Source organism: Haliotis rubra, unplaced genomic scaffold, assembly GCF_003918875.1.
Source record: "Haliotis rubra isolate DU_JTF1 unplaced genomic scaffold, ASM391887v1 Scf205, whole genome shotgun sequence".
NCBI lineage: Eukaryota > Metazoa > Mollusca > Gastropoda > Lepetellida > Haliotidae > Haliotis > Haliotis rubra.
The window spans coordinates 787,830-802,411 of record NW_025766059.1 but is presented as its reverse complement, the minus strand read 5'-3'; the positions used below and the strand labels follow the sequence as shown (position 1 = coordinate 802,411).

The window sequence follows — 14,582 nt, the reverse complement described above, 5'->3', positions numbered from 1 at the left end:
TAACAGGATCAGGTCATCGCTGACTTGGCGTCATCCCAATTGCGTAGATTGAAGCTCATGCTGTTGATCACTGGATTGTCTGGTCCAGACCCAATTATTTATAGACCGCCGCCATATAGCTGGAATATTGCTGAGTGCGGCGTAAAACAACAAACCAAACTCAACCAAACTTTATAGTCGTAAGAAAGCGAGCAAGATTTAGGGAGTTGGATTTTACGCCGTTTTAAGCAATTGCCCAGCAGTATCACGCAGGGGACATTCAAAATGTCCTCACGTGTGTAACATATGTGGAGACCTGCGTGGATTTTCACCTGGTCTCCTAACCGCCATGTTTCATGACACATGGCATTACCGGCGTGTCAGTAGAACTCCTCAGTCAGTATAGTGGAAATATGTTACGAAAGTACAGAATGTACGTCTCTTTATGTGTCCCCTTTCCTTTGGTTCAATACTTAATGTTGGTAATAAAATGGGGTTTGGTAACTAATGAGTCGTGTTTTATGTTTCCTGGAAGCAGGCGTGCATGGCTTTAACTACTTATGTGGCATTTACAATAGTTTGTCACACAGACCCTGAAACAAATATATCGAGGAAAGCCCATACAAGTCTAGAATATGTGGCAAGTCTAGATTTACAGAGTTTCTGCAAATGACGAAAGTCTCTGGGCTCCTTTTCATTATATTTTATTATTATTATTTTTTATGAACAGTATTTTTCTGTAAAATATGTTAATTTCTGAGACATATGTTAGTCTACATTTTACATGTGTAATCATTTAATTTTTATTAACACGTATGGAACAATTTTGATACTATATCCCACAACCATTAACTGTTTTTACCATCCGCACTGTAATGTCTCGATATGTCACAATAAGGCTGAAAACGAAAACGCCGATGAGACGTCAAATTATATTTATAACTCGTTTTTGTCTCACTGTTCAATGGGTTTTATCATCTGGAAAGTCGTAGCGGATGGTAAAGATCTATATCAATTTTAAAGACATAACATGGCGATAAACACCCACTAGTAAGTTGCTACTTTTTTTCCTCACTAACGTCACTTTAGGTAAAATATTTATATCCTATTCGATGTACTTGAAAGATGAGTGATAGCCTACATAACCGGTTTCAAGTCAAGATGAGTTACGTAAACCAGGATCCCGCAATCCCACTTTTCAATCCTTCCGTCACAAAACACAGTAATTTAGATGTGGACAGTCACAGTGCATATCCGTGCAATCGTGTCTAAAACTTTGCGTGTCAAGTAACGAAGCTCCAACTATGGCAAGTAGCAGAAAGGTTGCAGTAGTAAGTACAGATCAATTATATTATCAATAGTGAATTTGAAACCTAGCCAGCATCTCTCAAAAGCAAACTCCTCCTCATCGCGTCCGGCGTCCACAGAATATTGTCACGCTGCTTGGAGATTAGTTTGCTACGAACTGGGCTTCTGTCTATACTTATGGTAGCGGCCAATATAACAGCGTAACAAATATGAAATAACAGTTTAAGATAAGGGTCGGGTTAGGTAAAAGGTGAATGGTAGCTGAAACGAATTCTGAAGATCTTGTAAATACAGTGCATGAATGATAAAAGCATAAAACACAACATTTTCTACTGTGACTATGGAATATACGTGTACTATATGTTAAGGATGTTATTTATCAAACCAAGTTGTGCAAATTGGAATATATCCAAGCCAGGCAGGATAATAGCCCTCACTCTCATATATTGAATGCAGATTATGGTATTTACCAGTAATGCACTATGCACAAGATATCTGTATTAAGTTGCTGATTCGACGTTAAGGAATAATCACTCACTCACTGTATGAAGTAATCTGACTTTATAACAATTCTGTTTCTTAAAAACATTATTTTGTCTTATAAACAGCATTGAGAGGACTGTTCTGGCTATTATAAATAGCATGGTTCAGTGTCATAGAATATGAAACAAATAATATGTACATTCTGTTCAAGGTGACTGGCTCCAACAAGGGTATTGGATTTGGCATCGTCAGAGCGTTGTGTAAAAGCTATGACGGGGACGTCTTCCTTACATGTGAGTGGTCAAATATAATGAGGGACACCATGTCATTGAATTCCTTTATTTACACTCAGACTTTCACCCACAGTGCGTTACAAAACTTTTTAAAAATCCTTCTGCATGACGAGCAAAATCTTTAACGACTAGGCTATCCCACCACCCCTCCATGAGAAAGGGTTCCTCAAAGCCTGTTGCATTTCATAGAGTGAGACCCGTGAAAGTCCGGGTTAGAATGAGCCTTCAGTAACCCATGCTTGTCGTAAGAGGCAACTAACGGGATCGGGTGGTCAGGCTCGCTGGCTTGGTTGACACATGTCATCGGTTCCCAGTTACGCAGATCGATGATCATTCTGTTGATCACTGGATTGTCTGGTCCAGACTCGATTATTTACAGACCGCCACCATATAGCTGGAATATTGCTGAGTGTGGCGTAAAACTAAACTCACTCATAGAGTTTAACCTGCAACGTTAGCGATTATGCAGTGAAATCGATAATCACCAGTGTAAAGTTTTACATTGCCGTGATATCCCGAATTCAAGTTGGTAATGTTTACTTTAAATGGGCCAAAATCAGCCTCTGATATATCCCTGATGTTTAACTTTGAATATTGCGAATGTTATTTGCGATATCTGTCAAGAAATACTTACTTTTGTTTGATGATTAAAGTATATGCTTACTTATTTTCCCTTCATTAGTAGAACGGTACTTTCAAAGTGGTGTATCAACTAGAAATTCTTCCGTCCAAGAACTGTGTTTTAGACATAGCTCTCGCATGTTATTAATATTCACAAAGTCCGTTTGTATAAACTTAATTATCTCCCTTCATTTCGGATGAACATTGAACAACGCTGTTATTAACATTCACAATTTGTACGAAATACTTTAAAATGGTTTTGTTTTGATCTTGAGGTGTTTTATAGTTGTTGCTAGAATTAAAGATTTTAGTACTGTGGATCGTGTTATGTATCACCACCCTTATATCGGATTAAGTGATCATATCACAGCTTCAGTGCACAATACTTTGGTAATATATCATTGTGACTAAAATTTTAGTATCGCGATGTGTATCGTGATCGCCGGTTGTATGCCAATACCAGCACTAGTATCAAGCACAGTACTTACTTCTGTATGTACCTAATGGTCAGGTTTTCAGGGAGGGTGGGGTTAATGGTTAAAGTGTTGGTTAGACTCAATGTAAATGTGTGAAGCCCATTTCTTGTCCCCTGCCGTGATGTTGCTGGAATATTGCTAAAAGCGGCGCGGTAAAACCATACTCAGTCAGTCAGTCAGGTTTTCAAATTTACCACGTGTGTAAATTCCTTTTTCTTGCCCTACTCACAGCTCGGGATGAAGGTCGAGGCCAGACAGCCATTGCTGATCTAAACAAGGAAGGCCTACAGCCCAAGTTCCATCAGCTGGACATCAATGACCGGTCAAGCATAGAGCAGCTGAAGTCCTTCCTACTGTCCACCTACGGGGGACTGGATGTTTTGGTCAACAATGCTGGAATTGCATACAAGGTAAAACATCTTGTTATTATAATGATGGAATAGTGTACAGGGCATAACATCTAGTTTCTCTTATGCTTAAAAGGTGTACACAGTATAACATCTGCTGTAAATCGACAAAGTTTTGCGGGCAGGAAAGTTTTGCTAGCATTGCGAATGAACTCCAGGTGCAAAACTTTCCAGGCGCAATGACATCTCTCATTTTGTTAAATTCCCAGTCGACTCACATCTCGAAATGAAGTGTAGTTGACAGTATATGGATACGCATACGCATACAATGGGCCATTTTCAGGATTATTAGCCATTTTCTGAATTTAGAATGGGCCAATGCCCTTGTATCAATAGTAAACTTTACAATTTTAATGGGCCATTTTTTATTCAAATGTGCCGAACAGGTTAAATTGTTCCATGCATAAAACTATCTGGCAATACACCATAAAGCCGTCATTCCATAACCTTAGTTATAATTATAAATATTTTACAACCTGCAATTAAAATAACACAATGCTAGAATATATTTCTCTTTATAAAACAACACTTTCAGATACTACAGTTTTAAGATCACTGCATCAGAATTCATCTCAGTATATTATCGGGTATGTTTTATCTAAATCACTGGTAGGGGAACATGTGCACTGCACAGCTGATTGCTATTTCTGGCACTGTATAGGAGACAATTACACACGGTCATTAATCCCTGCATATAAGACAATGCCTTGCAAAACCAAATTAGTCTGAATACAATGTAGGTAAATAATCTTGTCTAGCGATGTTTAATTGCAAATTTGACGCCTTTAGTGACAAATTCAACTTGTTTTACAAGAGGAGGACTTGTAAACAAACACTACATAGAACTGGCTGTGTTATTGTTGATGCTGGAACTTTGTCTAGTGTATTAAGATTCTAAGGAAGAATATTGTGTTATTGTGATGCTGTAGAATAGTGTACAAGGTAGAACATTGTGTTATTGTGATGCTGGAATAGTGTACAATGTATAACATCTTGTTATTGTGATGCTGGAATAGTGTACAAGGAAGAACATTGTGTTAGGGATGATGCTGGGTAGTGCCATGGGCCATTTTGAACATTTGAGTTTATTGTTGATGCAATGGCATTGGCCCATTTTAAATTCAGAAAATGGCTCATTGTCAAAGCTCTCTATCCCAATCCCTGTTGTGTTATTGTGATGCTGGTATAGTGTACCAGGTAGAACATTGTGTTATTGTGGTGCTGGTATAGTGTACCAGGTAGAACATTGTGTTATTGTGGTGCTGGTATAGTGTACCAGGTAGAACATTGTGTTATTGTGGTGCTGGAATAGTGTACAAGGAAGTACATTGTGTTATTGTGATGCTGGAATAGGTAACCAGGTAGAACATTGTGTTATTGTGATGCTAGAATAGTGTAGAAGGAAGAACATTGAGTTATTGTCATACTGGAATAGTGTACAAGGAACAACATTGTGTTATTTTGATGCTAGAATAGTGTAGAAGGAAGACCATTGAGTTATTGTGATACTGGAATAGTGTACAGGGTAGAACATTGTGTCATTGTGATGGTGGAATAGTGTACCAGGTAGAAAATTGTGTTGTTGTTGATCACCGGATTGTCTGATCCAGACAAGATTATTTACATACCACTGCCATATAGCTTGAATATTACTAAGTGCGGTGTAAAACTAAACTCACTCACTCACTCTTTGATATTTTAGCAAGCAGATCCAGCACCTTTCCCGGAGCAAGCTGAAGTTACATGTAAAACCAACGTCTCGGCCACCCTCGATGTCTGCCGTATTCTCTTCCCTCTGCTCCGACCTCATGCCAGGTGAGACTCAGCAATACAGATGTTTATGTATTGCTTATTGTTTCCATGGTTACCAATGACTCATGAAACCTGCAGGTTCCACTGATCAAATTATTGCAGGTCAGTGTTTTAAAGGTAGCCTTAGCATAACCCTAATGTCATTTGCTGTAGATTTAGAGGTCCACACATTCAGGACAGGAGGACCCTATTCCAGCACAGCCTTTGGTCCTGCCCCCATTTCATCAGGAAGAAAACAGCAGTACAACCTGATTTAGTTTTTGTTTGACAGGGTTGTGAACGTCTCCAGCTTTGTATCTCAAATGACGATCCAGAAATGTTCTCCAGCCGTTCAAGGTCGCTTCAAGGACCCCAGTCTGACAATGGACGGTCTTGAGAAGATCATGCAGGAGTTTGTTGAGTAAGTTTGAGAAAATATGAGGTGAAGTGAAATATACCTAGGTTATTGCTTCCTTCTGGAAAATGTAATCAAGATGATCTATTCCACAACTGGCAGGGCAATTGTACACCTAGTATAAAATTCCAACCCAACAAATAGAGATGATAGGAAAAGTATAATACTTTATGGAAAACAACTTCTTTATTTGTTATGATGCGATGTTTCGGTACAGGTTCTTATACCGTTGCCAAGCTAGATTGACAACGGTGTAAGAAGCTATTCCGAAATGTTGCATCATTATAAATAAAGAAATTGTTATCCATAAAGTATTATACTTTTCTTATTTTTCATCAACTTCTAAAATGCCACTCAAACAGATTAAACAGAGATGAGCCAATTTCTAGTGTCTGATATTGCTGGAATATTGCTTAAAGCAGCGTAAAACTAAACCCACTCACATCCCCACTGTCTTCAACCAATCAACATACAGACAGACTGTTATGGGTATACTCAGTATCCTTTATAGTCAGGTTAAGACTCTGTCAGTACTCAGTCAGTACTCTTTTAGTACTCTTTTAGTACTCTATCAGTGCCAGTCTAAGTAAACTTGGCTCAGTATTATTTATTTCACCGTTTATACTGAGTCTAAAAAACCTAGGAGAAGGTCGCATCAGCTAAACTTTTCAATTGACCAATCAGAACACAGCTTACCAAATCGCGAAAGTTGACGTTCGCACATACATTTTGAACTTTTACCTAAAAAAAGTTTGTTCCAAAATGATGCCGAATTTTATTTTCCGTACAATCGCTTCCAAGAGATGCACATGGATTACCCCACAACAGTGAGAAAAATAGTGTGTTTGTCAATATTCAAGGATGTCAGCTTACAGAAGTATTAGCTAATGGTAACCATGTCATCAGGAAGCCCTAAGCATATCTACTGCAGGTCAAATATCTGTGTTTTATGCAGATTTTCGTTTGTTGAGCAGTCAGTGTCAGTGAGCGGGGAATATTGTAAGTCCCACCGAACCCTAAACAGTAGCCGTTGTCTGATTGGTCAAATCCGCCTGGCCATCTCGCGTTTGATTGGATGGTCATGGGTTGCTCAAAGGTTAGCTGATGCGACCTTCTACAAGGGTTTGTAAGACTCAGTATAGCAGTGTAACGAATAATACTGAGGTTAAGTTTGCTTAGACTGGTATCGGTGCCAGTACTGCTCTCTGCTGATATCAGGTGAACTTCATTCACAACTTTCACAGCATTATTGTATCTTTTGTGATTGTACTGTCAGTTTTGATCTATATTTCCAGTGCTGCCAAGGCAGGTAAGCACCAGGACCTAGGCTTCCCCAACAGCGCCTACGGGATGTCCAAGGTCGCGGTCACGGTGATGTCCTTCATCCAGGACAGAGACATCAGGAAGGACTCGAGAGAGGACATCGTCATAAATGCGGTGAGTGCCTTGCTTATTGTTTTGATAGGTGATCCATTATAATCAAACTGCTTTTCCTCTTGATCACAGACAGATCTGCAATTCGAGAACACAAATTAAGCCAAGAAATAAGCAATCTGAGCGGTGTAGTTTTCAGTTATCCTGTCCTTTAGTCATGTAAGACTGGATTAGGAAGTGAAACCAGAAAAAGCATTTTGAAAATGTACACCTGAAATTTTTTAAGTTAGTATGTCTACACCTTACTTTATGGTGTATTGCGGGCTAGGCACAGTACCATTAACAATTCCGAGAACTAAACGAATGATAAACTACTGGCATAAACAATTGTCAGGAATGGATACACTATCATGTGACTTGTTAACTGTTATCACATCAGATGTATCTTCTAACTATCAATCACCTTGGGTTAGCCATATTGAATCAATATTAAACAAGTCGTCTTTCATATGTATTACTGATGCCAAGCTTTTTTGACAGACAGTGGTTGGTTAGTATGATCGACACGTCTCCCCGTGACCAATTTTATCAATCATGGAACAGTTCATTTACTAACAGATCAAAAGGCTTTTACTATAAATATTACAAGAAATTACCTAAATTTGAAAAGTACCCTTACTTAAATTCGGAACTACATATCATAAACTACCAATTGATGAAGGCCACTGGACCAATACACCGAAAGAAATTAGAACTTGCAACCTTTGTAATTCATCAGCCATAGCAGACGATTTTCATAACATTTTTCGTTCTACATCGCTTGAAAGTCAAAGCAAAAATCTCATACTAATTAAATATACCAAAAATGCCAGCCTCCACTCTTTCAAATTACTCTTTTCTTCCAGTAAAAGAAAAGAACTTGTATAAATATTATAGCAACAAGAGTGCCATAGCCTTTCTCTATCTTGTTTGTACTGCCATCTTGCTCATATTGTATTATTATACCATGGAACAGTTCATTTACTAACAGATCAAAGGCTTTTACTATAAATATTACAAGAAATTACCTAAATTTGAAAAGCACCTTTATCTACCAAAATCTATCTCTTATTCCTTACTTAAATTTGGAATTACATATCATAAACTACCAATTGATGAAGGCCACTGGATACAATACACTGAAAGAAATAGAACTTGCAACCTTTGTAAGTCATCAGCCATAGCAGACTTGTAATTCACTCTTATGCCAATTTTGGTGGTCCTATGGAGAACAAACATATCCAGATTTTGGTTGGTCACATGTTGTTTTGTCAGTGCTGCCCGGGCTACGTGGACACAGACATGTCGAGTCACAAAGGGCCGAAGACCATCGATCAAGGTGAGCAGTTTTTTCAGGGATAACTCAGAAACACCAAGTACAAGACAATTAGAGATAGGCAGTGATGCAGTTGTGTCTTTGGCTTTTTTCTCTACATTTCCTTCTTTGTCATCAGGGGCAGTGGGGTAGCCTAGTGGTTAAAGCGTTCACTAGTCACTATGAAGACCTGGGTTCGATTCCTCACATGGGTACAATGTGTGAAGCCCATTTCTGGTGTGCCCTGCTGTGATATTGCTGGAATATTGCTAAAAGCGGCGTAAAACTAAACTCACTCACTCACTCTTTGTCATCAAATGACAAGAAAAATGTCATAATTTCACAAGTGGCGTAGATGTGAACCATTTGCCATTTGCTATTTGTACCAGGTGCAGACACCCCAGTGTATCTGGCTCTCCTTCCTCCAAACACCACATCCCCTAAAGGCAACTTCGTCTCAGACAGAACCATCAAGCAGTGGGAATGATCTGTTCCTAGAACCAGTATATGTGGATGCCTTGTGCTATATATGCAAACTTCCAATATATGTAGGATCCAATATCTGCAAAATTGCAGTATATGGATTGTTCTGGTCTATGAAGAGTTCCAGTATATAAACTTAGCTTCACATAGGCAGGGTGACAAGCCTCCAAGTAGTAGCCTTCTCACAAAATGTAGCCAACTGAACTATCGGACAAAATAGTATACATTTAAAAACTGGATCAGAACAAAATGACAAACAACTGCTACATTAATAGCCTGAAAACAGTTGTCTGACTTCTGCAGTCTTAACACTGCAATTATGGTCTCTTGTGTTTCCTTCGGCTTTCACCGCCATGAAACATGGGTGTATACTTGAATTTGCCCTGCAGTTTATATATATATACATATATATATATTTGATTATCTGCCCGTATATAGAGTTAACATAACATTACAAGGTGCACTATATTCAACTTGTCATGACATGCTAATGCTGATGGCTGATGAAGACTGTAATGGGGTCACGTGATTGCAGTCATTTTCCAGTGAATGTAAAAAGTTCAGCCATGACCCTCGAAGTGGACTTGTTTAACCTTCAGGAAATGTGGGGGAATCCCAATTACAGCTGACGGAATTCTGTCTTCACTCAAGTGATTCATTAAACAAAATCTTTTGGCGAAATTCATGCATTTACACTGGCCAAACAACCTTTCAAGGCAAGGGCGAAAATGGAATAAAACCTGTAAATGGCCAGGTTTGCTCACAGGTTGTTTTGCTTATGTTTTTTTGGTACAAAAATTATTATTATCATTATTATTATTCACTTGCTGTTTTTTTTCTATCCTTGTTCCACAAGTTTCATGACATCTGGTTTATCATGTTCCAATCTGCCGTTTACTGGCCATGTCATCAGAAGCAGTTGCCTTCTCCCTATTTCTTCCATTTTGTTGCCGTCTGACCTTTGCCATGATTGCTGCCTTTTGCCTTGGTTGCCACATCTTGCCCTGGATGGCAGAGTATTTGTGTACTTTGAAGTGATTGGCATTGTCGAGTCGATCATTGGTCATTTGTTTTCCAAGCTATCAAGTTAGCAACTATAGTAGTTTTGTGCTCATGGAACTATACATGTTTTTATCTTTTTTTAAAAAGTACATTGTACTTATTGCTTAAATGATGTGGAATGAACATCCTTTATGTTGCACAGTGATGATGATTGCATTTTCAGTTGACCCGCGATTATTCAGACATAGGCCGTTTCAAATCTTGTCCAGATAAACAAATTTCCAGTTACTGGTACCTGTTACTTCCACAGGCCCTTGTGTCTTTGCGAGGATAAAGATTTACAAAAAATATAAAAAACTTGAGATGACCACCAATTCGAAATGCCTGTGTAGATCCATGTTATTGATGTTTGTATTTGTAAGGTTTATGAAGGAATACTCATACCTCATTTTATAACATTAATATCGAAATATCGAAAGCATATTCATTGAATTTCCATGTATGGACATTCAATTATGGGTAATCAAATCAGTAACTGTTGTCAGTCAATGAACTGTTACTTGTGAGGATGTTTATTGGGTAGAACATCTCTATTGTTTGATAAAAATCTTGACACTTCAGTCCGGCTGTATTATGAGAGTGTTTATATTTATAGTGAAATGTTATTGGTCCAACTTGCCTAGCTTGCCATATATAATTTACATAATGAGTCAAGTTGGTTCAGAAAACCTAGGAGGTGGTGAGGTAGCCTAGTGGTTAAAGCATTCGCTCATCATGCAGAAGGCCCGGGTTCGATTCCCCACATGAGTTCAACGTGTGAATCCCATTTCTGGTGTCCCCCCTGTGATATTGCTGGAATATTGCTAAAAGCAGCATAAAACTATACTCTCACTCCCTCAGAAAACATAAACCCATGAGGCCAAGGACATAACAGACCAGCCATTTAGTTTTCAGAGAGGTTATTTTAATGAGAAATATATTTGTCACAGAAAATATTTGGGGAAAAATAATCATACTTGGTTTTTCTATTTGAAAAACAATTTGTTAGTCAAACATTACATGGTATATTGAAAATATATTAAGGCTTCATATTGAATTCAACTTTCATGACAAGGTATTTTTCTGGTTCATTCTGTTTGTCAGTTGATTCCTTGTCAATATTGTTTTCAGTTGTTCTATTTGTTCTATACAATACTTTTGTATGTTTTGCTATTGATACCGGTTTTTACATGAAGGAAATTTGATAAATTTGTTTGGATTTGTGTTGAACAGCTATTGCTAATAAAGTCTTGAATGCATACCAGTGTTGGAGTAATGTTGGAGTACCAGTAATGCCAGTAATGGCAGACGACCCGTGAAGGTCAGGGTTAGAATGAATCTTCTGTAACCCATGCTTGTCGTAAGAGGCTACTAACGGGATCGGGGGTCAAGCTCGCTGACTTGGTTGACACATGTCATCATGTCCCTGTTGCGTAGATCGATGCTCATGTTGTTGATCACTGGTTTGTCTGGTCCAGACTTGATTATTTACAGACCAACCCCAAATAGCAGGAATAATGCTGAGTGCAGTGTTAAACAATAAACCATCCATATTATAGGTAAGGGTGACTTGGACCAGACAGAAGATCTATATTCACCCAACATAAAGTGATGTTTAGTCATGAATGACAGAAGATTTACTGTGACAATGTGACAAAGGAATTAGCTGTAGATAAACCTGTATGTCACTGTACATGATTACATACTCTGGGTAACAGGTAATGAAAAGCAATTTAGACCTATCAAGATGCCTTCTCTCCACCAAGGGCTGTAAGGGACCATTCATTATTATGGCTCTGTTATCTCTGTGTGTGTGTGTGTCTCTCTGTGTGTGTGTGTGTGTGAGACACTGAACATGCTTCTCCATAAAAATCATCATCAAGGTCAAAAAAGCTTAAAGGACTCCTGTACCGTCTTCCACACAGCTCGATGCTCATGGTGTTGATCACTGGATTGTCTGGTTCAGACTCGATTATTTACAGACCGACCCCAAATAACTGAAATATTGCTGAGTGTGGCGTAAAACTAAACTCACTCACTGACTCTTCCACACAGCAGACAGTAGCTATAGGGTACATGCCTTCATACCAGTCAATCTCAGTCTCCCTATAGTAAGGCCTTATATTCATGAAGTCTCGATAGAGGTACGTGAAATACAGGATAATACACATTAGACTTAACCTGAATGCATAGTCTTTTAGAAAATACCTGTACGACACTGTCACCTTAATCCCTGGCAGAATACTACTATTACATATAAATAACCTGGAAGTACTAGGGTAGGGCTCTCTTTGTCGCTACATAGTCTTTGCTAACGCTGTTTCTAAAGCGTGACACGCCCCTGGGTAATGAGTTGGACCCGGGTACCCGTCTCAATACCCGGACCCGTTATGATCATGTGACCAATAGGTTAAACAATGTAATACGTTATTCTTTCATGATTTAAAGATTGTATTGTTTTAGACAAAGTAAATTTAGACATAATGTACAGTCACTCCTTTTGAATATAATACATGGTTTAAACATAATTGAAAAACTCGAAATTTTAGTCTCCGAGCTGGAGAATATATTGCTAATTTGATGTCAGGAATTATCATTACGGGTATCCGGGTAGGGTAGGGTAATAGGGGGTGGGGCACCCGGGTAGAAAATTTGGACCCGTCCCGGCCCAAGTAAGTGCCATACATTAACATTAACTTACGACTATCTTAGCGCTAAGAGAGCTTTGAAAATCTAGGCCCTGAGCTGCAATTAATAGTCTCTAGAAACATTGTGTAACCACATATATCGGTGAGTGTATACCGATTGCCTAGCCCAGTTATAAAATGATGAAAAATGTCGTCAGTGTCTTTTGTGTCCATCATTACAAGACTGTCACTACAAGACACTCCACACTGATGATAATATAAGTTGTTCACTGGTCACGAGGGGGATATGGGTTGATGAACCCTCTATGTTTGTTTATGTGCCCTGAGTATTTATCTCACCAAACACCTCAATATTAATTTTGAACTGTTAGAAGCACGAGTATTGGATCATAATATGGAGTACCGGAGTTAGGCAACAGTTCAATCCCATTTTCTGACACGAAGTACCAAACGAATTCCCACAGTTCGGCATTTCCAGCGGGTAACATAGAAAATGACACTCCACACTGATTATACATATTCACACCGGGCTATAGAGAGAGATCTAACACTGAAAATGCTTTTCATAGTTGAGTATACGTCGATAGGTATATGTGAGTATTACCCAGAACAGTAAACCTAAAGCCCTCCCGGTTCGGTAGTATCAGGGCGATGCCAATATTGTGACACATCTGGATATCTGAAGCTGTCACATTAAACAATTAATTAAACGATCATAATTTTGTAAACTTAAATTTAGAACCACCTTACGTCTGGGGACCCGTTGCAGGTTGTCCAAGGCATCAGACGCTGCGTGTGACGTCACAATTTAAATCATGCTACGTCATTTCCGCAACAGATCTGTGACTGCCAGTTCCACCAGACGACAATTGTTCAAAGGTAAAGTGTCCGAAAAGACCACCAGGAATTGGTTGGGCACAGAAGATGTCCGAGCTTGGCGACCATCAGCCTGGTTCCTGACCATACGGCTGGAACCAATATCCTGACGAAATATCCTCGTCCGCAGACATGCCAGATTCAACCATGCAGAGAGTCACGCTTCACATTGCACTTTGTCGATACACTCCTAGGCCAAATGTAGAGATAACATCATTATCAGGTAATATTATACACCAGGCCTTATCACCCATACTGCATATCCTGATCATGTTGAACACCAGTGCTTGTCACCGTCCATTAAACCATGCGGTTAATACTCATGCAGTTGGTCTATGAACATGTGGACACTGTTTCAACAGCGGGGTAAACCTTGTTTGTTTTCAGCAACCTGATACATTCTGTGTCTAGTTCCACATTGACAAGAATCTCTGGAGGGTGGGAGTTGTCATACCAATTACTGGATAACGCTTTTACTGCTGCTGAGAGATCCTAAAAGATAGGGACTTTCTAACATTTGGCCTAGGACTAGATAGCAGGCAACAGATGTCACAGGAGATGGGAACGTCATGCAGTGTTGTGTTCACAGGTTGACTTATTTGGAGGGGGCAGTGTTTTGGTGTGGGGAGCATTTTGTGCCAACGGTCGATCTCAGTTGATTGACTGTTCTGGTTCCTGCATATTTGTTTCTTCAAACTAAGGGGCTCACAACCTTTTATTCGCGATCTAAATATACAACCAGATGGTAGTGAGTGAGTGAATTTTTGCGCCGCATTTAGCAACATTCCAGCAACATCACGGCGGGGGGACACCAGAAATGGCCCTCACACATTGTACCCATGTGGGAAATCGAATCCGGGTCTTCGGCGTGACCAGCGAACGCTTTAACCACTAGGCTACCCCACCGCCCTTTAACCACATAGTACCAGGGACCTAATAATGAAGTATTATATGGTCCCAGGTGGTACAGCATATCATCAACCTGATTGCCCCACTAGGGGTCAAATCCTAGTGAGCCTGAGTGTCGCATGTG

General features: G+C 39.3%; 1 protein-coding gene and 1 long non-coding RNA gene across 2 annotated transcripts; one reads left to right on the top strand and one right to left on the bottom strand.

Annotated features, from left to right (window-relative positions):
• Positions 1 to 1,178: 1,178 nt before the first annotated feature.
• On the top strand, positions 1,179 to 11,284 carry LOC124276069 (carbonyl reductase [NADPH] 1-like). Its single transcript, XM_046711723.1, has 8 exons — positions 1,179 to 1,310; positions 1,982 to 2,063; positions 3,392 to 3,570; positions 5,270 to 5,382; positions 5,651 to 5,779; positions 7,069 to 7,210; positions 8,462 to 8,525; positions 8,891 to 11,284. Exons 1-8 carry the CDS (start codon positions 1,284 to 1,286, stop codon positions 8,986 to 8,988), a joined length of 834 nt encoding a protein of 277 aa, XP_046567679.1. The 5' UTR covers positions 1,179 to 1,283; the 3' UTR covers positions 8,989 to 11,284.
• LOC124276071 lies at positions 7,230 to 8,364 on the bottom strand. The gene is made up of 2 exons (XR_006898407.1): positions 8,215 to 8,364; positions 7,230 to 7,803 (listed from the first exon to the last, which is right to left on the bottom strand). It is a non-coding gene; the product is annotated as an uncharacterized LOC124276071 (long non-coding RNA).
• Positions 11,285 to 14,582: the final 3,298 nt, after the last annotated feature.